The sequence below is a fragment of the Myxocyprinus asiaticus genome, chromosome 49, assembly GCF_019703515.2.
Source record: "Myxocyprinus asiaticus isolate MX2 ecotype Aquarium Trade chromosome 49, UBuf_Myxa_2, whole genome shotgun sequence".
Lineage (NCBI taxonomy): Eukaryota > Metazoa > Chordata > Actinopteri > Cypriniformes > Catostomidae > Myxocyprinus > Myxocyprinus asiaticus.
In genome coordinates, this window is record NC_059392.1 from 1,560,001 (window position 1) to 1,587,833 (window position 27,833).

The following is a 27,833-nucleotide window of genomic DNA, read 5'->3' on the forward strand; positions in this document are numbered from 1 at the left end:
GTGGAGTGGAGATGGTGGAGGGATGCCAGAAGAATTGTCATGGCATAGAGGTAAGCAGCTGTTTATACTGTATATCCTTGCGTTGTGATTGACAGAAGTTTTTAAAGCATTGGTTTTGAATTCTTGTCACTTTCTGCATTCTGCAACAATCAATTGCATGTAGCCAAATTGGATAGAGATGTTAAAACAGCATTGTTGTACGCTCTTAAAACAGGGCCCTTCGTCCGCTATAATGAGGAACTCAATTTGAAAGTTTGCGAGTGTGACGCTCCTGTTCTACACGCTCCGTATAGGACTCGAACCGACATCTCCGGCATGGGAGGCGGGTGCGCTAACAAGGAGGCTAAAGGCTACAGTCCCTAGTGTCAGTCGCTAGAGCACCTCTTGAGGTCAGGAGAGTGAGGTTTATACACACATTGCACAGCTATCTATCAGCTGGCCACCGTTACACTCACCCCCCTAAACCTCAATTTATGAGCGGCCCACCGGAAATTCCCCCGATCCACCCCAATTAGCCACTCTGGCCCTGCAAACAATACTCCCTAGGTTTGCGAGTGTGACGCTCCTGTTCTACCCGCTCCGTACGGGACTCGAACCGACATCTCCAGCATGGGAGGCGGGTGCGCAAACAAGGAGGCTAAAGGCTGCAGCCCCTAGTGTCAGTTGCTAGAGCACCTCTTGAGGTCAGGAGAGTGAGGGTTATACGCACATTGCACAGCTATCTATCAGCTGGCTCCCGTTACACTCACTCCCCTAAACCTTACTCCCATCCAGGTCATGGCACCATTGTGACGCTCCTGTTCTACCCGCTCCGTACAGGACTCGAACCAGCGTCTCCGGCATGGGAGGCGGGTGCGCTAACAAGGAGGCTAAAAGCTACAGCCCCTAGCATCAGTCGCTAGTGCACCTCTTAAGGTCAGGAGAGTGAGGTTTTTATACACATTGCACAGCTATCTATCAGCTGGCTCCCGTTACACGAGCATACACCCAGAATAGCGTGAACACTCCCACCTACGCTCAATTGTGCTTCCACGGAAATTGCGATTACAATTAGAGCTCTCACGAAAATGGGATAAGACGTTGCGCAAAATCTTTGCATGTAGCACTGCGCTTTGTGTGCTCACGAAAATAGAGCCCATCAAGACAAAAGAATTCACTTTTTACAGTAAAGTTATTACAACCACATACTAATCAAACAGTGAGAAACATTTCACTGACCACTGCTTACAACACTTCTCTTAAAATGGAATACATAGACAAATATCTGTCAAGTATAGCCTTTACCATTCAAACAGTAAAGGTCACTGCATCTTCATGCACTTCCACAGTTAATTCAGGATGGACTTCAAAGATACTTAATTATTCATCTAACAGTTCCTTTAATCATTGGCCAAAAAAAACAAACAAAAAAAACAAAACAAAAAACTACTCAGTTTACTCAATTAATACATGACTTATATTGCACATAGTTAACTGATGTAGACATTATATTCTTGCTGTATATCCAGAGGAGAGTTGGCTTGACATTTATAGATCATTTCAATTTCTCTACAAACACAGACCATATTTATAAGGAAATTCAATGAGTGGACCTCTTAAGAAAGTTCAACAGCATTTGGCAACATGTGAGCTGTTCTGAAAATGAGTGTTCTCTCAGTTTTGACTGTGTGCAAACATCTTAAATATTGGGATGTTCCCACCATATCCCCTCTAATGAAACCATTGAGATAACTGTAGAAACTTCAAATGCAACATAATGCAACAAGAGAAGATGAATAAAATGGCAGGAAGAAGTTTCTGACATCATACAAAATCCTGTTCACACAGCCCCATCAATCTCCAAATATTTTTTGGGGGGGTTTAGTTGGGTGGGTATATTGACCCTATTAGTGTTTGTTGGGACAGTTTGACAATAACAGTTATGTTTCAGAATCACCTGCCAATCGACCTTTAAAAACAATCTACCAGAGTTTGTTTTTGTACACGATGCAACAAAGTGATAAAATCCTATGCACAGACCCCCGGAAGCTGCATTAAAACTTTGATTTCAGCCAGCTCTTGTAATTATTCAGTGGAAAATTACAAAGTGCTTGTGAAATACTGCTTATTGCTGGCTAAAACTATAGCCTCTCAATAAATTTGCAGTCTCTATTAATAACCTGAGCGTAGGCGTTTCTAGAACATTTTTAGGAGGGCTTCAGCCCTTTGTTTGAGGCGTGAGGTGCTTTGGTAGCTTTTCCCACCTGTAAAGACTGACTGTAGCGTGAGCCAACAACATTGGAGTGTGGGTTGTGAAGGACCATATCACTGGTTCCCTATCTGTCACTCACTCGATGCTGTGTCGATGTAGTGACACTAGGGGTCACACTTGGGAGCCCCAAACACCTCTGCTTTTTGAAAAAAGGCCAATGGGAATTGGCGAGTGGAATTTGCATGCCACTCCCCCGGACATACGGGTATAAAAGGAGCTGGTATGCAACCACTCATTCAGATTTTCTCTTCAGAGCCGAGCGGTTGTGTTCAGCAAGCTGAATTACTCTGCCAATCCATTGACCTCGAAAAGCTGTTGGATTTATGGCGCATTACAGCGGCTTCTTCCCCTCTTGCACTGGTGAAGTGCAGAGAACGCCCCTGGGCGCTTCAGCAGATAAAAGAGTATATTCTTCCTACTAAAAGAGTATATTTTCCCTTCTTAAAAGAGTGGCACTTTTTAAAGATGCCTCTCCGTTTGTGTGTATTTCCTGGTTGCGGTTGTTACCTCTCCGCTTCTGATGGCCACGATCCCATGCAGGGACAGCGTTCGTGGACGGGTCATGTTCTCACTGCGAGAGCGTGACCATTGCAACATTGCGGTCGCGGTTTTTCCTTCGTTAGAGGGAAAGACCACCCCAGCGGCTCCCCGCCTCGGTCCTTCTACCTATGGATTTGAGGCAACGTCGGTTAGCACTGGGGGCGATTTAAGGACCCCAATGGGAGCCACTTCGCCGGGTAAATCCCTATGGACCTTCCATTCCCCAGTATGCTCGTTTGCCCTGCTGGGATGAGACCGCCGGCTCTTCTCAGGGCGAGTTAGCGATCTCGTTTCGGTGCTCGCGAAGTGGATGAGCTCTCGATTGCAGCATTGGAGAGCGGGCTGTCCAGTCTGATGCTGAGGACTTGACTGGGCCCCCACCTTCAGGTTTGGTGTACCGCTTGCGCATAGCACCTTTCCTCTCCCTTGAGGTGAAGACGTGCGCTTTTGACTCCCAGTTGTGTTCACAAGCTGTGATCCCTGTATGACTTTCCTCCTTAGCCCTGTGGCAGACGAGTTTGCGGAGAAACTCGCTGCCGGCCCAGTACATGTGCTAATTAGGCCCTGTACTGTGGTAGGTGCTCCACATGTGGTGCTCCTGGTTACTTTCATAACCTCCGTTCCCTGACGGAGGGAATGAGACGTTGTGTCCCTCTTGCCACAACACTGAACTACCCGCTAAAATGGCCAGAACCTTGTCTCGGCTCCTCAGCACAAAACCTGAATGAGTGGTTGCATACTAGCTCCTTTTATACCCATATGTCCAGGGGAGTGGCATGCAAATTCCTCTCGCCAATTCACATTGGCCTTTTTTCAAAAAGCAGAGGTGTTTGGGGCTCCCAAGAGTGACCCCTAGTGTCACTACATCGACACAATGTCTCGTTCCCTCCATCAGGGAACAGAGGTTACGAAAGTAACCAGGATGTTTGACCCACTGAAAGATTACGCCCCATTTACTAATTTAATTCATGAATGAGCGATGAGCGAGCATCAGTCTTTTGACAGAGTGAAGGGGTTGCTTGTTTAGTTCAGTGATCTCATTTAACAAGAAGAGAAAGGGGCTGGGTTGATAAAGAGTAAAGGTGACTAATGACATTACAATGACATCAGGATGTAATTAAAACCTATAATTACTTTTAGGATGCTTTATGTTTTGCTGTCATTTGTGGGAAAAATGCTTATGATATTTAAATACAGACAAAGTCTCTTTGTAGACACGCTGGTTTTAATAAAGTGTAATTTGACTTGTTTTGGTCGTGAACATCTCTGTGCTTTATCAATGGTTCAATGACCCAAAGCACATAAAAGACGTAAATTTTTTGCCACCTACTGGCATAAAAGTGTGATTTACAAAAATGGTTACCAAACGAATAAGTGAACAAATCTGAACAAATCTTTATTTTTTTTTCTCCCCAATTTGAAATACCCAATTCCCAATGCACTCTAAATCCTCGTGGTGGCGTAGTGACTCGCCTCAATCCAGGTGGCGGAGGATGAATATCAGTTGCCTCCATATCAGAGACCGTCAATCCGCGCATCTTATCACGTGGCTTGTTGAGCGCATTACCGCGGAGACGTAGCACCTGTAGAGGCTTCACGCTATTCTCCACAGCATCCACACACAACGCACCACGTGCCTCATTGAGAGCGAGAACCACATTATAGCGACCACGAGGAGGTTACCCCATGTGACTCTACCCTCCCTAGCAACCGGGCCAATTTGGTTGCTTAGGAGACCTGGCTGGAGTCACTCAGCACAACCCTGGATTCGAACTTGTGACTCCAGGTGTAGTAGTCAGCATTAATACTTGCTGAGCTACCCAGGCCCCTAAACTAATCTTTATATATATATACTGAATATTTATATACAGTAAATTATATATTAATGACATACAGCGAAACATCATCTGGAGTCAATTCACTCTACTGAAAATCAATCAAGCTAAATGTGACATTTATTGTAATAATAGGTTTTTCTGAAGTTTGATATAACTTTAATCTATAGAAGTTGTGAAATTATTGATTTTCTACAATTTTCTTTTAACTTGTTAAATGGAAAATAAATATGTTCTTTGAATGGTTCTTTAAACAGTTTCATTTTTTTTTTTTTTAAATAACTTTATAAGTGTTTAATATAGAAAATGAAAATATTGTGAATGTATTGCTGACTATCTTGAATGATGAAAACACAGTAAAAAAAACAAAACACTATCTATGCTAAAGAGTGGAATACATAAAATGTGCACATGTAATGTCATTGGGGGCTGAGCCCCCCTAAGATCGAAATCCTAGAATCGCCCCTGAGCCTGAGAATGCATATCATTATCATATTTCTTACTGTGTCTTCTGTTTTCTTACAGAAAGTTAAAGAGGAGGATGAGGTGGTGTACACAGGCTTAACTATGAGATGATAATCAAACACTCTTGATTCTTTTCTGATAACATTTGATCTGTTTTTCCTCAGTATTACTTTTTAAATAAGCTTTTTGTGACATTTAGACATTTAAATGCAGAATCTATTGTTAACCCACTGTACATACAGTATTCAAATGTTTTATTTTGAGAATCATCACAGAGTTGATCATGGGGCATTAATTGGATTTTAATTTAATCTAGGAGTTTTTGATCAACTGCAGCAGGAATCAATACTGTAATTCACAATCTTTATTGTAAAAAAAGTAAAAAGTGTAGTAAAAAAAAAAAAACTGTTAACAAAGAAAGTTAATAAACATGCAAAACCTTTGGTTGTGTAGACCATGTTCAAGGTATTTAAGTGAAGACATGCCACACTACAGGGTCAGTTAAAAAGGCTATTACAGGCTTTTCATAAAAACAGTAAAACAATGTGACCAATTGATTGTAAAGAACTGACTCAAAAGAGTGATTCATTTGTGATTCATCTTTACGTCTGATTATAAATCTCCCAGACTAAACAACGGAACACGGCTTGATGTAAAATGCAGCATAAAATGCAGCAACCTAAATAAAATAAAATAAATAAAATACCAAATAAATAGGTTTGTTTAAAGCTACTAAATTTAAAAACAAGCAAATCTACCACCTCGCTACTGAGAAATGTAGTTCAAATAATAGCTTTTCTTTTGTGTCAGCCATAACACCCACCAGAATGATTTAGCCATGATGGATATATGTCAAATTTGGCCAGGACGTCAGGGTTACACCATTTTCAAGAAACTCCCTGGGATTTATAATGACCACATTAATGGAATAAATATTAATGGAAAAACCAAGGACCTTGGTTTAATGTCTCATCCAAAGGACAGGGCCAATTGCACCATTTATAAAACTACATGTAATGTTGCAAAAATGTTGTCCTTAAAACGCCTTTCTTCGGTCAGAACATTGGTTTCAGCATGCGACACTTTTAAAAAGCCTGCAGAAAATGATAAGATATGTAAGGGTCTTCTCTGTCAATCATTAGCAGAAGCAAATGCCTTTTTTTGCTATACAAGTTAAAGCCAAGACTTGCCTTTTTGATCTGCATTTATGTGTTTCCTGTAGCAGATGACAGCTGTAAGAACGATGATTAGTACTACAGTCATACACACTGCAACAAGAGTGGGTAGGATGGAAAAAACTAAAGACATAAAAAGAAACAAAATCGAACTGCTATCAATTACAGTTAGTAACAATTATATCAAGGACCTAAAAATAGTAGTGGTAACACGTTTTGCTCCGCTAATCAACTAATCCATCAACCTTTAGACAAATATTGAAGATTATGAGAAGATAATATTTTCTTACGTATTCCTTGAATTACTTAACCCTTGTGCATCAATAAAAAAAATTACTCAGAGGTCCTTCAAGGACAAAAATGTACACGTCAAAAAACTGCCATAATAATGTTATATATTATTATTATTTTCCACTTTCAATGAGTTAAAAGTGATGACTACCAAATATTCAGTCATTTTCAGGATTTTAACCCTTTAAATGCCAGATTGTTTATATAATACCACTGTTGTTTTTTACACACGCACACACATTTCTCAATACACACATACAAAACACACTCTGACATCCATACCAACACACACACACAATTTTAGCTGCATTTATTCAGTTGTCCTGCAGTGCTCTATAATACAGAAAATAGGTAAAAAGCTTGTATTTGCTCCATAGGCTAAACATGTGAAAAATGGCGCCATCTGGTGGAAAATATTAAACATGTACATTTTGAAGCCAGGGCTCCTGAATGAAAGCATAATATCATAGAATTCATGATTTTATGCTTTAATGGCACTGGGATCAAATATTGCAGTTTTAATGGGTTTCAATGGGGACATTTTTGTCCTGAAGGTCCTGAGTGTAACTATTTTGTGTACACAGTGTATTATAGATGTATTATAGGAACTGAGGTTGAAATGTAAAAATTCCCCCCAAAATACACACCTTTGGCTAAATTTATGCCAATGGCATTAACACAGCCAAAATGATCAATAAAACAAAAATGAAAAAGACAAAAATATCCAGAAGCTCGCACAAGGGTTAACATCTTAGAGAACTATTATTCATGCTGTTACAAATGCTGTTATGAACAACAGGTGTTTACCAGATATTCCTCAAAATGATGGCACATTTTAAAACCACTGTATGGACAACAGTTTTTTTAAATGGCACTTAACATTTTATTGTTAAAACAACAGCTTTCTCAGTATTTTTATGCAAGATCTACACTAAAAGTCATTTGATGTCACAGATCATCTCAGTAAATAACCGCAGATATCACCGCGCCTGAATGTGGCCCACCTTGATTAGGTACCTCCATCACTGAACACAAGACAAACACACATTTTGAATTTGATTGCCCTTCTGATGATGAATTTTGTGGAGAATATCCGGTGATGACAGTTTCTACAGGAAAACAAAAAGAGGAATGGTGGAATTTCATCTTGCAGTGCCTCACTTTCTAGACTCAGTTTGCCAAATCATTTATAATAAAGGCATTACAAAAATGTTTACGTTTATTGAAACAGAACATCAGGTTTTTATGCTACCAATAGTTAAGCATGCTCTTTCCTTCTCGAAAAAGGAATGGCTTTGGCAACTTTAGTTTTTATTTATAACAATGTTTTGTTAATACCAAACCAGCAATGGTTTTCTCAAATTGCGTCATCAGGCAATTAATAAGTGAAAGCAAACTAATCTGAATCTCAATATTTCAAACAGTAATAAAGCATAGGTGAGATGGTTAATGTTCATGATTTGGTGAAGTACACAGGAGGATTATTGAATTACTCACCATTAACAGTAACATTGAATGTTTTGTATGAGACCTTGTTACTGCTGCTTATCTTAAGCTTATAAAGTCCAGAGTGTACAGTGGTGATATTTTTGATGGTGAGAGATCCAGTCTGATTGTCCAGTGTCAGTCTGCCTCCAAATCTCCCATCAACATCATCATATATTTTGTTGCTATTGGCCTTTCCATTTATTTGTGCAACAAGTGTGTTTTCAGACCCAAAATACCACACTATAAGATCCCCTCTTTGTTTTACTACACCAGTCTGTAGAGTGACAAAATCTCCCTCCATCACTGACGCTGTGTTTATCTCACCGGTCACAACACCAAACAGAACTGTAGAACAAACAGAAAGCAAACAAACGCACCATTGTGAAAAACATACGGGTACAAATACAGATCTAAACCAAAACCAAAGAAGCGCTGCTCTTCTGTGTCACACGTGCGTCAGTTCTCGCGTGAACATGCCAACATGAACACGTCACATGCGCATGCTGCTGCTGACCAGAAGCCATGGTTGCCAATAGTTAATATTGATATTTTTTCAAAGCATGTGGCGCCATAGTGCTGATACTTCAGTGACAAAATAACAGTTTGACAGTGCCTCACTTATACTCACAAAGTTTAACAAGTGGGTGGATGACGTGAAGATGAGTTGAGGTGAGTTTCATAAATATCAAACTAATCTGAATTGTTATGACAGCCAACATCTGCACAAGTTGAGCCTGAACTCATTCTTACTCCAACTAATGATTGCTAATATTGGCAGATTTTACCTTCCTTCTTATGGAGACTGGAACCAGTAAACAGTACAGCGGCATTTAGAATCATCATGGCAGCGCCCATCAGATTAAAGAGACATGCCAAAAAAGTCAAAGGTCAATGATCAAAAGAAGCCTCAGGCATAGAAGAGAGAAGGGAGGTAGAGCTCACATTATGAAAATGGTTCAAGATTCAGCCTTCTGTGATGAGATACAGAGCCTTAAGCATCAAAGGGAGATGAAATGCGACAACAAGGCAAGAAACTTGCATCGGCTGAGTCTTTTTCTAATCAGGGTGGGAGGTCGCTTAAAACATTCTGCAATACGTTCACATGTGAAGGATCCAGCAATTTTCCCAAGAGATAATCATGTACTGACATCACTCATTAAAGGGTAATGACACCCCCTGTTTCAGCACAGTTGAGATCTCACATAAATTTAAAAAAATTACAGAGACAGTAGGCATGGTCAGATGCGGAGTGAGGGGAGAAGGGGGAGTGAACACAACTGTCTGATCCAGTCAGCTTAAATTTACTAATGCAGTTATGACATGATGATGTACTATAGTGTGTGAAAGAGTCAGATCCTGTGGTGTTGACTCAATATTGATTTTATACCCAGAAGACGAAATAGCAAAAAAATGTCCTAAATTAACAACTTTCCTCCTAAAATGTAAATTAATGGATGCTAACTTTGTCTTCTATCATGTGCAACACACATTCACTGAGCACTTTATTAGGAACACCCATACACCTGCTTTTTCATGGAATTATCTAATCAGCCAATTGTGTGGCAGCAGTGTAGTGTGTAAAACATGCAGATATGGGTCAGGATTTTCAGTTAATGTTCACATCAACCATCAGAAGGGGGGAAAATGTGATTTCAGTGATTTCGACCATGGCATGATTGTTGGTGCCAGATGGGGTGGTTTGAGTATTTCTGGGATTTTCACGCACAACAGTCTCAAGAGTTTACTCAGAATGGTGCCAAAAAACAAGAAACATCCAGTGAGCGGCTGCTCTGTGGACAGAAACACCTTGTTGATGAGAGAGGTCAACAAAGAATGGCCAGACTAGTTGGCACTGACAGAAAGACTACAGTAACTCAGATAACCTCTCTGTACAATTGTAGAGAGCAGAATAGCAATCTCAAACTGCACAACACGTCGAACCTCGAGGCGAATGGGCTACAACAATACAAGGCCACATTGGGTTCCACTTCTGTCAGCCAAGAACAGAAAGGTGAGGCTGCAGTGGGCACAGGCTCACCAAACTGGACAGCTGAAGACCGGAAAAACATAGCCTGGTCTGATGAATATCGATTTCTGCTGAGGCACACAGATGGTAGGGTCAGAATTTGGCACCAACAGCATGAATCCAAGGACCAAACCTGCCTTTTGTCAACAGTCCAGCTACTTCCAGCATGATAATGAACCAAGTCGTCTCACACTGGTTTCCTGAACATGACAATGATTTCACTGTTCTTCAGTGGCCTTCCCAGTCACCGGATCTGAATCCAGTAGAACACCTTTGAGAAGTGGAAGAACGGGAGATTCGCAGCATTAATGTGCAGCTGTCAAATCTGCAGAAATTGCGTGAAGCAATCATGTCAACATGGACCAGAATCTCAAAGGAACTTTTCCAACATCTCGTGGAATCTGTGCCATGAAGACAGAAAAGAAGGCCCTACCCAGTATTAGTATAGTGTCCCTAATAAAGTGCTCAGTGAGTGTACATACACTGATGAGCCAAAACATTATGACCACCTGCCTTATACGCTTTTGGTCCTCCACGTGCCACCAAAACAGCACCGACCCGTCAAGGCATGGACTCTACAAGAGCCCTGAAGTTGTCCTGTGGTATCTGGCACCAAGACGTTAGCAGCAGATCCTTCAATTCCTGTAAGTTGCAAAGTGGAGCCGCCATGGATTGGACTTGCTGGTCCAGCACATCCCACAGATGCTCAATTGGATTAAGATCTGGGAAATTTGGAGGCCAGGGCAACACCTTGAACCCTTCATCATATTCCTCAGATTATTCCCGAACAATATGTGCAGTGTGGCATGGCACATTATCCTGCTGAAATAGGCCACTGCTATCAGGGAACACCATTGCCATGAATGGGTGGACCTGGTCTGCAACGATGTTTAGGTAGATGGCACATGTCCACATGAATGGTCGGACCCAGGGTTTCCCAACAGAACATTGTCCAGAGCATTACACTCCCTCCACTGGCTTTTTATCTTCCTACAGTGCTTCCTGGTGCAAATCACACGTGATGTAAAAGAAAACAGGACTCATCTGACCAGGCGACTTTCTTCCACTGCTCCAAGGTCCAGTTCCGACACTCGTGTGCCCATTGTAGGCACTTTTGATGGTGGACTGGGGTCATCATGGGCACTGTGACCGGTCTGTGGCTATGCAGCCTCATACGCAGTAGGGTGTGATGCACGCTGTGTTGACTCATTCCTTCCATAACCATCATTAATGTTTTCGGTGACTTGTGCCACAGTAGACCTTCTGTCGGTTCAGACCAGACAGGATAGCCTTCATTGCCTTCGCACATCGATGAGCCTTGGGCACTCAACACCCTGTCGCTGGTTTGTGGTTTGTCCCACCTCGAACCATTGTCGGTAGGTACTCACCACTGCTAACTAGGGGCACCCCACAAGCCTTGCTGTTTCAGCAATGCTCTGACCCAGTCATCTTGCAAAAACAATATGGCCCTTGTCAGAGTTGCTCAGGTCTTTACTCCTGCCCATTTCTCTTGCATTCAACACATTTACTACAAGAACTGATTGTTTGCATAATATCTAATCTACCCAGACCTTGACATGTGACTGTTAAAAAAAGTTCACGTCTTACCACTGAAACTCATGTATCAGGTAAGCGCCCTGACATGTGTGATTACTCCATCTGTTGCGACTGTCAGCTGTGATCAGAAGAAATACTGAAGCTGTAAGTTTAACTGTATTTCTCAGCTATAGTGTAATCAGAGTGATCATGGAGGTGAAAGACAATACCGATGACTTCAGTGAATCTTGCACACTGATGACAACACAGTCTATGTGTCAGCTGAACTTGCTCAAAACACAAAAGACAGTAATTTGTCATCACCTGCTGGCTCAAAACTTTAATGTCGGAGGGATGGATAAAAATCTCCACATCTAGCAGCTCTTACACTTTAGTATGAAACACCACGAACACAAGCGGAGTGACACAAACAGTAAAATGTTCCAGTGCTGATGGTGTGAGCTATCAGCACCTCTGGAACATCTCTCATCCAGTCAGATTCCAGGACCAGAACTAACTGTTGTCTAAAAAGCACTGTTCATGAATGAGCATCAGCAAGGGAGAGGAATGACTATAAATTAACTGCAATTAAATGGGATCTGAATCCTGGGATGTAGCAAAGCAGTTTCTTCACTCATCTACAAGTGCACTAAGTGCAGGAAATGTAAAAGATGCACTGAAGGGCAGAGAATGCGGATCTCCCACAGGAACGTATGGAGACCACCCCTCCTTTCACATACTGTGGGATGGACTGCTTTGGTCCTTTCTACATCAAGGAAGGAAGAAAGGAGCTAAAGCGTTGCAGGCTTCTTTTTACATGCACGTGTTCCTGCGCTGTTCACACAGTCAGTGTTTGGGATTCACAACTGCATTTACTTACAGGTGTGAGTCTTGAAATGTCCTGTTCATACAACAGCTTACAGTAGCGGCTTGAATACTGTCTGTGTGATCGAACAACCGAAGTCAACCCCCGTATTCCAACAGCTGTAACCATACTGACATTGACTAAAGTAAATATCAAAGATGGCGGCATCTACAACGCCAGCATGTCTTATCACAATTGATGCTGCGTTATTAAATGAACAAATCCAAATAAGGTGCGAGTTCATCCATCCGATCATAATCAACCGACAGTGGCTTTGAATGCTTTTTAATCAAGTGCAGAGCGCAACATTGTGTCATGCCCATAAGCAGCTCCGGTGAAAGACAGCGTCTGGCTCTTCGGATGACACACAGTTGACAGTTTATATCTCTGTGAGTTAATGAAACCCAAAATGAAACACACGAGACATACATATGTACAGTGCAGCCTGTCTCTCAAATTATATGACGTGACAGAAAACTAGTTGTCTGACCTGTGTGTGAACGTAAACATATTAAGCACTCAAATACAGGACTGCTGTGTGAACGTGGCCATAGGCATGATTGAATATTTGTCCACTGATGCCTTCATTAATGCTCTTCATGCTTTCATCGCCAAACGTGGACCTGTTTGGACCATAAAAAGTGTCTTGACTTCCATTCTGGATCAGTCAGCCCAAAGACTTGATAGTGCTTCTCTGAGAACGTTCCTCTATGAAGTCATGGCAAGTGTGAATAGAAGACCCTTTACCATTGAGCATCTAAATGATCTAATGCTCCAGACCATTTTGACTATAAAGTCTTCAACAATCTCACCACCGCCTGGAGAATTCATCAAGGAAGATCTGTCAGGATATGGGAAAAATGACTTAAATCACAGGGCATGGGATGGGTTCTTCTAAAAATCTTAATTTGTGTCCAGCAGAAGACAGTAAGTCATACACCTCTGGGCTGGTATTAGGGTGAATAAATGACAAAAGAATTTCCATTTTTGGTTGTGTTAATGTGATTGTTAATGCTTGTTGAATACTAAATTAATGCTACAAATTTCAATCTCATTTACACTTTCAAAATGTTTTGTTACAATGTTTTCTTGTGGAAGCTTACTGCATTGTGAAGATGCTGCATGGTGTATTATATCTTATTTATCTCATCTCGCTTATTTTAGTTCTCAGGGCATCTCGAGTTTGATGGCGATACTTTCGATAAATTGCCAGCCATTAGAGAATCCTCTGTGCTCGTGAAATTACTGGGAGAAGTTACAGCAGTAGTCAAGAAGAAAGCAGACTAGAAACAAATCGTTGACTCTTTTGTGCATCATCCAGTTCCAGTAGTTTTGTTCATAATATTGAAATAGCCCATGGTAGTGTTATGACACCAATGTATGTAGTTGAATTAGCCTTAAAAATCTTAATTTTTGGAAACTGGCATATTTTCAAAACATATAGAACCATTTTTATATTTTAATACTGATTATTAGTCTATTTAAACAAATGTTTTTATTTTATTTTTTATAAACAGTCATAAGGATATTTAAAATAGTGTATAAATCAGTCATAACCATAATAGGTCATGAAAATTAAAATAACACAAAACAAACAGACATAAAGTACACCCATATGTAGAAAGCCAAATTAAATGTAGTATAATTTTGAAGAGGGAGTGATAAAGCTTAAAATTACCGACAGTAATAAAAATAATATAAAATATATAAAAGTATAATGAATAAAAATGGCAATAACTTACCATTCACAATGAAGAGGGTTATAGAGAGTAAACTAAAGCAGCTCTTCATATTCCTTTTATAAGAAAACATACCATATAGACTGACACTGATGTGAAAAAAGTTTCTGTTTAAAATCTAATTTTGTGCTCTAGGAAGGAGAAGCTGATGATCTTGTGCATGTGACAGTGGAATGAACAACAACTGCTTTGGTAAAGATAAATATAGAACTACACACATGTCTCTGCAAAATTGAAAATGAAAGCATATCTGCAAGTCCCAGTCATTGTTTGTTAATCTAGTTGAAATATAATATATGCCTAGCTACAAAAAACATAGGAGGAAAAAAGAAATCTACTCACACAAGCACAACAAGCTTTAAATAAGGACGTTTTTTCTTCTTCCTTATTTGAAGAGTAAGTGAAATAAGTTTGGTTGGGTTCAAACCGCGATACATTGCACCTAAATCATTTTAGTTTGGCTCTTTGCAAAATGTTTACCTATTCCTTGTCAGGGAAAATAAAAAATGTATGGGGCAAAATTATTATGAGGAGCAAACATAAACAACAGAAGAGTCTCCTACAGAATCAAAATGTAGTTGAATTACACATAACTCCTGCGTACTGCTAATGGACTCATTTGGCTGCTGCATCACATTTCAGTTTTTCAGTGTTTCGCAACATTCGCCATTGGATTTTTTTTGTTTTGTTTTTTTTTTTCACTTTTCTCCCCAATTCCCTAAGTCCTCATGGTGGTATAGTGACTCGCCTCAATCCGGGTGGCAGAGGACAAACCTCAGTTGCCTCCACGTCTGAGACCGTCAATCTGCTTATCTTATCACGTGGCTTGTTGAGCGCGTTACCACGTAGCACGTGTGGAGGCTTCACGCTATTCTCCATGACATCCATGCACAACTCACCACGCACCCCACCGAGAGCGAAAACCACATTATAGCAACCATGAGGAGGTTACCCCATGTGACTCTACCCTCCCTAGCAACCGGGCCAATTTGGCTGCTTAGGAGACCTGGCTGGAGTCACTCAGCACGCCCTGGATTCGAACTCGCGACTCCAGGGGTGATAGTCAGCGTCAATACTCGCAGAGCTACCCAGGCACCCCGCCATTGGAGTTTCTAAATTGTGTGCAAATTTAAAATATTTATTTTTGTTACATAGCATTTAATGGTGTGCTCAACTTTATGATTATGATTCGCTGGCTTACATGACAGTAGTCAGAAATGTTTGGTTGCAATTTGGGTGTCCTTGCATCCTTACAGGCTATTTGCACTGAAAGCATCCTAGTGTTTAAAAAAGCTAGATGGAGCGCAATGACTGGATCAGAACGCAGGTGTCTCAAGATGTTATTAATAGATCAATAAATGAACTCAGCATCTTAAAAATGTGGCACTCCTGCACAAGATGCTAAACAAACAATGAGACATCAAAGACGTCCATCAAGCACGTTTACATGGATAAACAGTGGAGAAAGATGCAAGAATGTGTTTGGTGTGAATGGCTTCTTACAATGCAGGGTAAAGGTGAAATACAGGACAATAATCCTAATGATAAGGTATTATAGCAGTATTATTATTATTTTATTTTTTTCTCCCCAATTTGGCATGCCCAATTCCCAATGCGCTCGAAGGGTGGTGGAGGACGAATCTCAGTTGCCTCTGCGTCTGAGACCGTCAATCCGCGCATCTTATCACATGGCTTGTTGAGCGCGTTACCACGGAGACCTAGTGCGTGTGGAGGCTTCACGCTATTCTCCACGGCATCCACACACAACTCACCACGCACCCCACTGAGAGTGAGAACCACATTATAGCGACCACGAGGAGGTTACCCCATGTGACTCAACCCACCCTAGCAACCGGGCCAATTGGTTGCTTAAGAGACCTGGCTGGAGTCACTCAGCATGCCCTGGATTCAAACTCGTGACTCCAGGGGTGGTAGTCAACGTCAGTACTCGCTGGGCTACCCAGGCCCCCTTATAGCATTATTATTAATGTGAGAATAGAAAGTCATTTGGATTTTTTTGAGAATTCTAAACTAAGAACATTCCTAAAACTCAACTTCCAGTAAAGTGATATGTGGTTACAGGAACAGCACATATTTCTGATTACATCCTTGTTTCTTCTGGCATTCCAGCATTCCAGCATAATCGTGTGTTTAATAGAGGCGCAAAAACCACATATGCGAGGTATGCAACACATATGTGTGCCATGTAAATGGGGGGAATTTCCACTAGGGCTGCACAATTAATCAAATAAATAATAGAAATTACAATTACAGCTGTAAAAAAGAAATGCAAAAAAATTAAATAATAAAGATGCAATGAAAGCGAATGGTGTTGAGGCTCTCGGACCCTCTCATTTTGCCCAACATCATCTTTTGTGTTCCACGGAAAAAAGTCACTCAAGTTTTGGAATAACACGAGTGTGCGAATTTTCATTTTGGGTGAACAATCACTTTGAGTGCTTTTTTTATTTGTAATTTTTATTTATTTATTTACATGTAATTTCGAAATATAATGATTGGAAGTGATAAAAAAAACTAGTTGAATGTGTAACGAGCAATCATCATTAAGTGTTCAATATTTTACAAGTATAAAATGTGAGAAAGCACCAGCAACCACAATGTTTTCTATTAAATAAACTCTTTTCCAAAAGACACATGAAAATTCATACACAAAAAAATTATAGATTCAGTCTCCTCGAAAGGCGTGACAGAACTGGCAAAAGGTATTTTCAATATTACATTTTATTTGCATTCAATAAACGTAATAACTTTTTAGAATCATATACTTCATTTAGAATTTTGAAACAGGCTTTGTTTCTTTGGAGTAAACAGGACATTTCAAATAAGTTGCTCTGAAATGTTTTCTGGTGTTTTTATTAACTGTTTGATCTAAACTATTTCTCAAAATCTGATATGAGTATGTTATCATTAAAGAACTACAGTATCTTGTGAATGTACTGAATGACCAGGTTATCCCATCAATGGATTTTTTCTTCCGTGACGCCGTAATCAGAGCTAAAGATAGTCCAGCAAAATATGAGGATATGCAACTTTTTTTTTTTTGGCCAGGCAGTGGTACTTCACGGATTGAGAATCAAAGTGAAACCTGTGTCTGATTTGCATCTCTACAGAAAGCTTGTTTGTTCTGTTAAGTGGACAAACCTGCTCATGAGAGTGTGTCTATTATTAAACATACTAGATTTACAAGAAATATAAAAGACAGGTCAAACAGGATTGTATCCATCATGCATCATGCACTTCACTGACTGACAGATGATAATCAACTCACTACACTAAATAACACACTAGTGCTCTCTAATAGCTAGAAAGACTTTGATAATATCGAGAACACCCGTGACGTAGAGGTGCTGAAATTCATTGAAAAGCTAAACCCTTTACATCATGAACTGTGACATTGACTCGATCTTCATTTCAAACCCGGAAGAAGAAAACAGCCTGAAAAAACCCTAAATTAACCCTTTTCTTGAAATGAAAAATAATGAATGTGAACATTTTCTTCCCTTGTGTGCAAGACATATATACCCTGCTGCTACACGATTGGCTGATTAGATAATCACATGGATGATTGTTGGTGCCAGGTGGGCTGGTATGAGAGAGGTCAACAGAGAATGGCCAGACTGGTTTGAACTGACAAAGTCTACGGTAACTCAGGTAACCACTCTGTACAATTGTAGTGAGAAGAATATCATCTCTGAATGCACAACATGTCGAACCTTGAGGTGGATGGGCTACAACAGCAGAAGACCACGTCAGGCACTTTATTCTGACCATAATGTTTCTAAGTGCTCGGTAAGTGTACTTTCAAGGCGAGGTGTTTGGCATCTCAGCCGAGCCTAATGTCATTAACAGATCCAGTTCCAATGAAAAGTGTTTGCGCACATGTGCAGTACCACAAATGCTAAATGCAGTGCGGGTCTGATTAGGTTCTTCTGGTATTTTAGAGCTCCTTGGGCCATTCCAATGAGTGGTTGGAAATCATTAGATTAATAAAGATAATTTTGTTTACAGCTCTGTTTTTAAAAGTAAGAAATATAAAAACAAATTGTCAGAGTTTGTGAAAAAAAAACATCATATTTATTTCAACAGTAAGTGTTCATCTTTCCTTGCTTGCAACATGCATACTTTCAAGAATAATTTGTACTTGTGTTGTATCTTTCTAGGAAGTTTCTCCTCACCACTGTTATAGCTGCCTTTATTTAGGAAGGGGCTCCTGTCAAATTCAGTCCAATTTACATTGGACTATATAAAAATTGTAAAAAATAATATAAAGTAGAGCACCATTTAGAGGTTGCATTTTTCCTCTAAGATCACGTTTACTCCACTGACGGCTACAGTTAGTGTTGGGTTTGGGGGTTAAGTTAATCAAATATATATTACTGTTACATAATATCACATTACATCACTTACAACTAAAAACAACTTGCTTTTGGCACCATTCTGTGGACATTTCACCTTGAAACTGGAGCACACACTAATCACAACAAATCAAGTGACGCGACAGATAAAGTCAGGACTGGATTTCATTATATGTGGATTCTGTTTTTAACTACCAGAGCTAAAAGTGTAGTTGCGAACGGAGGAAAGTTCCTGATAAAGCAAGAACCAAATGTAGAAATTAGCCATCACATCTGGCCTAGAAATGGCTTGGCTGAATATACTACAGGCCAGATTTTCACCTATTCATATGTTTTGCCATAGGTTTAGATTTGGAGGGAATTGTCTTATGGATCACCACATGTTGATTGAGATGGCAGCACTGAGATTATTTGGCTGTTTTGAAATGTGAAAAACTTAAGAGTAACTTTTCAGCCTTACTTTGTTGAATTTCATCTACTGTGCAGCTCTATAAAACAAACAGAATAGTGGCAATTAAACAAACAGACAAATGTTGTGCCACTTCACAGTAACACTAGTGACAACTCCATCTGTTCATAAGTTCATCTGAATCTATTATTATTATTTACACAGTTGTTGGATGATTCTTTCACATATGATTTATTAGATGACTTGGTTGGTTGAAACTCTTCCCACATGGAGGACAGTGGTACGGTTTCTCTCTAGTGTGGATCTTCTCATGTGTTTTCATGTGAGATGACTGAGTGAATCTCTTGTCACAGTGTGAACACTTGTAAGGTTTTTCTCCAGTGTGAATTCTCTGGTGCTGTTTCAATTGGCCGGCTGTAGTAAATGATTTTGCACACTCAAAACACACATAATTTTTCACACCAGTGTGTATTTTCTCATGATGTTTCAAACCCGGTAGCTGTGAAAAACTCTTTCCACACCTACCACATGTGTGAGGCTTCACTCCAGCATGATTATTTATATGATCGGTAAGGGCTCTTTTTTCTGTGAAACTCTTTCCACACTGATCACATGTGTGTGGCTTCATTCCAGTGTGATTATTTATGTGATCAGTAAGGGCTCTTTTCTTTGTGAAACTCTTTCCGCAATAATGGCATGTGAAAGGTTTTTCTCCAGTGTGGATTCTCATGTGGCTCTTAAGGTGTTCTTTTTGTGTGAAACTATTTCCACACTGATGGCATGTGAAAGGTTTCTCTCCAGTGTGGATTCTCATATGCTTTGCAAGATCTTCTTTTCGAAAGAAACTCTTTCCACACTGATGGCAAGAGTGCGATTTCTTTCCAGTGTGGATTCTCATGTGGCTCTTGAGGTTTTCTTTTTCTGCAAATTTCTTTCCACACTGATGGCATGTGAAAGGTTTCTCGCCAGTATGGATTCTCATGTGGATCTTAAGGGATTCTTTTCGCAAGAAACCCTTTTCACACTGATCACACGTGTGTGGTTTCTCTCCAGTGTGGGTTCTCAAGTGGATCTTAAGGTTTTTTTTTTGCATAAAACTCTTTCCACACTGAGAGCAGGTAAAAGATTTTTTGGCTACAGTTCTTATTATTGTCTTCACTTTACTCTGTTCTTCACTTTCTTCAGTCAGGTCCATCAGGTCTAAAATAAACAAAGTGCAGAAAAAAAAATTTTTTCCCAGAAACTCAACAAAACTCAAAAACACATGACTAGATTTAGACTTGACTTAAATACCTGACTTAAATGGACAACTGTCTAATAATTTACTAGATGTTGAGTGATATTGAATTTTGCAGATACCGATAACTAAGGTGGTGAAAAAAAGCCAATAGCCGATTAATCCGCCGATAGTTTTCAACATCGATTTATTGAATATGTTTTCTTAAGAAAACGTTCTTAGACTTTTCTTACAGTGATGGGCACAGGCAGAGGCTACAAGAGTCCAAATTGAATGAAATCCCTGATGCAGTTAATTGTGCAGCAAAAATCCCAATAACAACTGGAAAATATTCAGATGTGGCGAATAACGTGGGACTTTTAACCATAAACAAGAGCAAAATACCTGACTGGTCTCACAGTGAAACCTGAAACAGTAAGTTGACTTTTCTTTAGCTAAAAACGGTCTGTGCTTACCAAACTTCACAACACAGCTTCCAGTGGCCCCAGTTTTTGGGCGTATGGGCACGTGTGAGCTCCATTTTCCACAGAGGGGCGGCAAAAGTGAGTACAACTTAGCCGCGAGGGTGGATGCAAGTCTACATGGCTTTGATGGGAGCTTAAATGGTATAAAAGCTATAAATGCACTGTCGGGCACGTGGGGGATCAGACGCCTCGTCTACCGAATTCGAAGAGTGGTGAAAAGTGTTCAACAGGAGCAGGAGAGGAGGTCGCTAGTCCGCTGAAAAGGTGCAGTGTTTCTCAACGAGCAGCGTTAAAATCCACGTGAGTGAGAGAGAGACCATGGAACTCGGCTCTGAAGAAGTTCTAAGGGAGGTGATGTGTGTGGTCATCTTTAGACATTCGTATTAGGGGGAGGCGATGGGTGGGTCTCGTGACATCACCTGTCAATAATATTGCCATGATTTAATATTGAGACACCCCTGGCGTCAGCTTCTGACGTAACGTCAAAGTGACCGACTTCAAAGGGACCTTAAGGGGCTTTTCCACTGCACGGTACGGCTCGGCTCGACTCGACTCTGCTCTGCTCTGCTCTGCTCGCTTTTTGGGGGTTTTCCACTGTGGATAGTATCTGGTACCTGGTACTTTTTTTAGTACCACCTCGGTCGAGGTTCCAAGTGAGCCAAGCCGATACTAAATGTGACGTCAAAACCCTTCAGATCTCTGACTGGTCAGAGAGAATCGTCACTACCAGCGTCACTGGATTTGCGACACGGGACATCAACCCGCTAGTTTTAAATTTAGCAACAGCGATAGTAGTATCATTTGTTCACGTGACTTTCGAATTGTACAAAGAAATGGCTGTGTGCAAAACCACGCCGTGGTCAATAAACGAGGTGCAGACGTTCCTCTCGTTAGTAGCCGAGGAGTACGTTAGTAGCTCTACGGCAGTAGAGGCGGCGCAACTACGACAATCAGCCTATAATCCCACCCACGTTGAGGCTGCACTAAACTGCAGTGGAAAAGCAACCTCAGAAAAGTAACTGTTGTTCTAATGTTCCTTTTCATTATTAATGGATCAAGAATGGACACCAACCTCTTTGTTCATCAGTATCTTCAAGTTTTATTCTGTGAGCTTCTGGATCACTCATCTTGTGTAACAGACTCTATAAGAATAAATAATTGGAAAATATAAGAAAAGATTAAGTACTTTCTAAATTGAAGTTAGTTTAAGCATGAACTTGAACATTTTAAGTAAATTCCACATATGTACTCAATTCAAACATGTAAAAATGTATGCTTTAGCTTATAAGTAAATATTATTTATGATTGTTTGTTATCTTTACAATGCGTAATCATGCATCAATCAAAGTTAATTTGACTTAACTTTTCAAAGCTGGTCTTCCCAATAATTAATGACCTTGCATGGTTTTGCTGTTTGCAAGTTTATTTACTCCATTTTTCTTGATTTTGTTGTTGCATTTAGGAACTTCTTGTTTTGAGAAGTCTGAAGTTATTTTTCTATTCAAAATTACCCATTCATGATCAAAAAAATTATCTGTTGATTGTTACTGTCATCGTATTTTGTGCACTAAGTGTTCAGGTCTGCGTGTGCAGTTTCTATCAGCATTAAAGCAAGGTGATGTTGTCAAATACATAGCATGCATTAAGCTTCCCTGTGGAAGGCTTCCGTTTATCATTTGGTACATTACTAAGTACGTTATAGAAGCATTGATCCTAAGCAACCAAATTGGTCTGGTTGCTAGGGAGGGTAGAGTCACATAGTGTAACCTCGTCGTGGTTGATATAATGTGGTTCTCGCTCTCGGTGGGACGCATGGTGAGTTGTGCATGGATGCCGCGGAGAATAACGTGAAGCCTCCACACATGCTACATCTCCGCGGTAATGCGCTCAACAAGCCACGTGATAAGATGCGCGGATTGACGGTGTCAGATGCGGAGGCAACTGAGAATCGTCCTCCGCCACCCGGATTGAGGCGAATCACTACGCCACCATGAGGACTTAGAGCGCATTGGGAATTGGGCATTCCTAATTGGGGAGAAAAGGGGAGAAAATAATAATAATAATAATAATAATAATAATAAATAAATAAAAAGCATTGAAATGTTAGTTCACTTTTTAAAAAGCATGGCTTAATTCAGTGCTACATTGCTTAAATAAAATGTACAAACAAAGAGTGAGTACAATTTACTTAAAACAAGAATATTGCAAAGTACAATTTACTAATCAAAACCACTAAGAATTGTGTGCTTTTACTTGTAAATATGGCATGTTTTAATAACAATTTCTTAGTGGAAATTTTTACCTAGATTTTTTTAATTTAACCCCACTCAAAATAAAAAAAATATAAATTAAATAATAATAATAATAATAATAATAATAATAATAATAATAATAATAATTATTATTATTATTATTATATTCTTATTTTTACAGTGTATATCAAACGCATTTTTTAAATAAACGTATTTAATGTTTTTAAAAGTCATTAGAAGACATTTAGAGGCACAAATGCAATTCAATAATGGGTCCTACTTAACCAATATATCAAAAAAAAAAAAAAAAAAAAATTCTAAAAACATATAAATAAGTAATGTGTATCCTTAACTACATATTGTCATGAACCAGTTAACTGCACTGCCTGATTTGAGTATCAGGAGCCTGAAGTACAACATTACGCAACCCAGATACTGTTCCTAGCTGGTCTAAGCAGGTCCTTATCTGTCAGACCAGCAACTGTTACAAAAACCAGACGCGACGCGAGTAGAATGCAGTGACGAGCATTTGTCTGTCCACACGCGACACACCACCCAAACACTAAATGATTATAAATTCAGCACAGACAGTCAAAACAGTCTGTTTACTGAATGTAAATCATTTTCACACTGAAGCTGCATATGGGCATTCGCCACGAGGGGATAAATACACAATCAAACACATTCACAAGGCAAAGGTTTACTTACAATCTTAATCCAGATTCTAACCAGCTGTCCGTTCCCCTTTAAGAGACGCGACGCTTCCGTGTTCTCTCTTAAAGGGGCCGTAGCCCTATTTACGATTTCTCTCGAGAACAATTACACTACTTCATACAGTGCAATATTTAAACTCTGCGATGTATTCTTGCTCACAGCAATATCATGATTAATATGCAATTCACTTGTTTTATGCAATTCATAATAGTAAATTCACCTGTATTTACCCTCACTATATGCACACATTCTCCCTCGAACATTTGTAAATCACATACATGTAAACAGCAAGTTCTCACAATACAGTATATGAATCTGTGTCTGCATCTTTTGTTGTCTTGCGCACATCTCAGGAAATCTTGACCTAGGAGAAGCATTAAAACTAATCATAAAGTGATTAAACTTGGCTGCGCTACCATGCATAAAATTATATATATTTCATTTTTGTTTACATTATATACATCTAAGTTATTAATAGGTAAATTGTTCCTTCAAACTACATCCACATATTTTGGTACATACCTTAAGACTGTTCTCATTTAGTGTGCTATGTATTTCCTAACTATGCCCATATTCACCAAAAATCTAAAGGTTAAAAGTAACTCCTAAGGCAGAAGCAATTCTTAAAAATTAGGGGCGTGTCACTCCTAATTTTAAGAGTAATTGATGAAGCATTTTAATGCTAAAAGAAGCTCCTAAACCCAAGACAGCTTAGAAGTCATCGTGAGGACTTCTAAATCCATAAGCACTCATCATAGCAGTCCAAAGCATGTCTGCTGTCGTCAATCCACATTAAAAACAATGTTTTAGAATAGTATTATTACATTGACCGTTTAAAAAGGTATAGCCTGAATCACAGTTGAGTCCATGTATTTTATAATATTATAAATTTTATAATGTTGACACTGACCTTTAAAAAAAGGGATCGCCTGAATTGCGAGGGTGTTTTTATTATTGTAAACCTAGTTAGAGATGCTGTTACCTCTCGCACAAAGTAAAACAACCCGATTACACGGAGATAAAGGTTTTAAAAACTCTGCACCCCCCGGCACCAGGCAAAATGAAAATGTGTAGTGCGGATGAATTGGTACTTTCTGTCATTCGTCAGCAGAATCATCTATCAAACTGTATATACCATCTCCAGACCACAAAGTGGTGGCCAAAAATATTGGCACTCTTGGTAAATATGAGCAAAGAAGGCTGTGAAAAAAAATCTGTATTGTTTATTCTTTTGATTTTTCATTCAAAAAATTCACAAAAATCTAACCTTTAATTGAAGTAAAACAGTTGAAAGAGGAGAAATATCTCATTATTAAATACATCTTTTTCTCCAAAACACGTTGGCCACAATTATTGGCACCCCTAGAAATTTTTATGAGTAAAATATATCTGAAGTATATTCCCATTCATATTTTACATTTATTAGTGCACCTGGGTAACTAGGAACATGAAATTGTTCCGCCATGACTTCTTGTTTCACAGGAGTATAAATATGAGGTAACACACAGGCCAAATTCTCTTAATTATCAATCACAGTGGGTTAGACCAAAGAATATATTTCTGATGTGCGGCAAAAGGTTGTTGAGCTTCACAAAATGGGAAATGGGTATAAGAAAATAGCCAAAGCAATGGAAATGCCCATTTCCACCATCAGGGCTATAATTAACAAGTTCCAATAAAGTGGAGATATTAAGAATCGGCCTGAAAGAGGACGTGTGTCTATATTGTCTCCACGCACAGTGAGGAGGATAGTTCAAGTGGCCAAAGAATCTCTAAGGATCACAGCTGGAGAATTGCAGAAATTAGTTGGGTCTTGGGGTCAGAAAGTCTCAAAAACAATATCAGACATCACCTACATCACCACAAGTTGTTTGGGAGGGTTTCAAGAAAAAAAAGCCTCTGCTCTCATCCAACAACAAACTCAAGTGTCTTCAGTTTGCCAGACACTACTGGAACTTCAGATGGGACCAGTTCTATGGTCAGATGAAGCAAAAATAGAGCATTTTAGCAGTAAACACCAGAGATGGGTTTGGCGCATACAGAGATGAAGAAGTACCCAATGCCCACAGTTAAATATGGTGCTGGATCTTTAATGTTGTGGGACTGTTTTTCTGCTAGAGGTCCTGGACATCTTGTTCGGATACATGGCATCATGGACTCTATCGTATACCAACAGATAAAAAATCAAAACCTGGCTGCCTCATTCATAAAGCTTAAAATAGGCCGTGGTTGGATCTTCCAGCAGGACAATGATCTAAAACAAACATCAAAATCAACACAAAAATAGTTCACAGACCACAAAATAAAAATTCTGCCATCGCCATGCCAGTACCCTGACCTGAACCCCATAGAAAACCTGTGGGGTGAACTGGAGAGGAGAGTCCACCATGTGGACCTCTGAATTTGAAGGATCTGGAGAGATTCTGTATGGAGGAATGGTCTCAGATCCCTTGCCAGGTGTTCTCCAACCTCATTAGACATTATAGGAGAAGACTCAGAGATGTTATCATGGCAAAGGGAGGTTGCAAAAAGTATTGAATAAAAGGGAGCCAATAATTATGGCCAATGCGTTTTATTTTTATTCCATTTTTTTAATTATTATCTCTGTCTTGTTGTTGTATTGTTTGTGCGCTGGAAGCTTCTGTCACCAAGACAAATTCCTTGTATGTGTAAGCATACTTGGCAATAAAGCTCATAAAGCTCATTCTAAGAAAAATATTTATTTAATAATGAGATATTTCCCGTTTCAATTGTATTATTTCAATTAAAGGTTAGACGTTTGTGATTTTTTTGAATGAGAGATCTTCTTTGCTCATATTTACCAAGGGTGCCAACATTTTGGGCCACAACTGTATATATACACTCACAGGCCACTTTATTAGGTACACCTGAACATCTACTTATTCATGATGTAATCAGCCAATCATGTGGCAGCAGTGTAATGTATAAAATCATGCAGATACGGGTCAGGAGCTTCAGTTAATATTCACATCAACCATCAGAATGGGGATTTTTTTTTTTTATCTCAGTGATTTGGACCGTGGCATGATTGTTGGTGCCAGATGGGCTGGTTTGAATATTTCTGTAACTGCTGATCTCCTGGGACACAACATTTTCTAGTATTTACTCCGAATGGTGCGAAAAACAAAAAACATCCAGTGAGCGGCAGTTCTGTGGGCGAAATGGCTTGTTAATGAAAGAGATCCAAGCTGACAGGTCCAAGCTGACTGGATGGTGACAGTAACCCAAATAAACACGCATTACAACAGTAAAAGTCTTCTCACACTCGAAGCACATATAATTTTTCACACCTGTGTGTGTTTTCTGGTGCTTTTTCAAACCTGACAACAGTGCAAAACTCTTTCCACACTGATCACATGTGTGTGGCTTCTCATGTGACTCTTAAGGTATTCCTTTTGTCTGAAACTCTTTCCACACTGATCACATGTGTAAGGTTTCTCTCCAGTGTGGATTCTTATATGACTCTTTAATGTTTCTTTGTGTATGAAACTCTTTCCACACTGATGGCATGTGTAAGGTCTCTCTCCAGTGTGAACTGTGTTTTTTTAAAGGATTCTTCACATTTTAAACTTTTTCTACACTGATCACATGAGAAAGGTTTCTGTCCAGTGTGAACTCTCATGTATTCCTTTAAGTGGTCTTTATGTGTTGAACTCTTTCCACACTGAGGGCAGTTAAAAGATTTTTTGGCTTATTTTGGTGTCTTCTCCACTTTCCTCCATCAGGTCTAAAATGAACAAAATGCAGTAAATCATAGGGGAAAAAGTATCTGCAAACTATCTGCATTAATTTCTGTCAATAACTGATAGTTTCAAAAGTAGCTATTGGCACAGATTAGTCGGCAAAAACCGATATATCGGTCAACAAATATGAGCATTATTTCATCAACAGTAAATCATAGGGGAAAAAACTGCAAACTATCTGCATTAATTCCTGTTAATAACCAATAGTTTCAAGAGATAGGTATTTGTGAAACTATCTTTCGGCACCGATTAATCAGCAAAACTGATGTATCGGTTGACCTCTATCATTTACACACTCTAATGTCATTCTGAACCCCCATGACGTTCTTAGTCATGGGAGGAATTTTAAAGGATATCCGGTTTGCTGGTTTCAATTCAGTGGCAATTGATAGCGATTCACTTTAAA

At 39.6% G+C, this 27,833-nt stretch overlaps 2 protein-coding genes across 2 annotated transcripts in view; one reads left to right on the top strand and one right to left on the bottom strand.

The window, feature by feature from the left end:
- The window catches only part of LOC127438044 (hepatocyte cell adhesion molecule-like), a 7,571-nt gene extending 2,287 nt beyond the window's left edge, over positions 1-5,284 (top strand). Inside the window, exon 6 of the mRNA XM_051693331.1 lies at positions 5,152-5,284. Within this exon, the coding sequence (XP_051549291.1) occupies positions 5,152-5,202 (51 nt within the window). The 3' untranslated portion in view covers positions 5,203-5,284. The remainder of the gene's footprint in view (positions 1-5,151) is intronic.
- LOC127438046 (uncharacterized) lies at positions 5,228-23,687 on the bottom strand. The gene is made up of 6 exons (XM_051693333.1): positions 23,658-23,687; positions 21,770-21,839; positions 8,055-8,390; positions 7,562-7,666; positions 6,282-6,389; positions 5,228-6,185 (listed from the first exon to the last, which is right to left on the bottom strand). The coding sequence occupies exons 2-6, from the start codon at positions 21,822-21,824 to the stop codon at positions 6,091-6,093; spliced, it is 699 nt and encodes a 232-aa protein (XP_051549293.1). The 5' UTR covers positions 21,825-21,839; positions 23,658-23,687; the 3' UTR covers positions 5,228-6,090.
- Positions 23,688-27,833: the final 4,146 nt, after the last annotated feature.

Coding starts and splice junctions, on each gene's coding strand:
- LOC127438046 (XM_051693333.1), bottom strand. CDS start 21,824: ATGAGTGATCCAGAAGCTCACAGAATAAAACTTGAAGATACTGATGAA. Junction 8,391..21,769: donor AGATACTGATGAACAAAGAG/GTTGGTGTCCAT, acceptor TTTGTTCTACAG/TTCTGTTTGGTGTTGTGACC. Junction 7,667..8,054: donor ATTCAATGTTACTGTTAATG/GTGAGTAATTCA, acceptor GTTTTCCTGTAG/AAACTGTCATCACCGGATAT.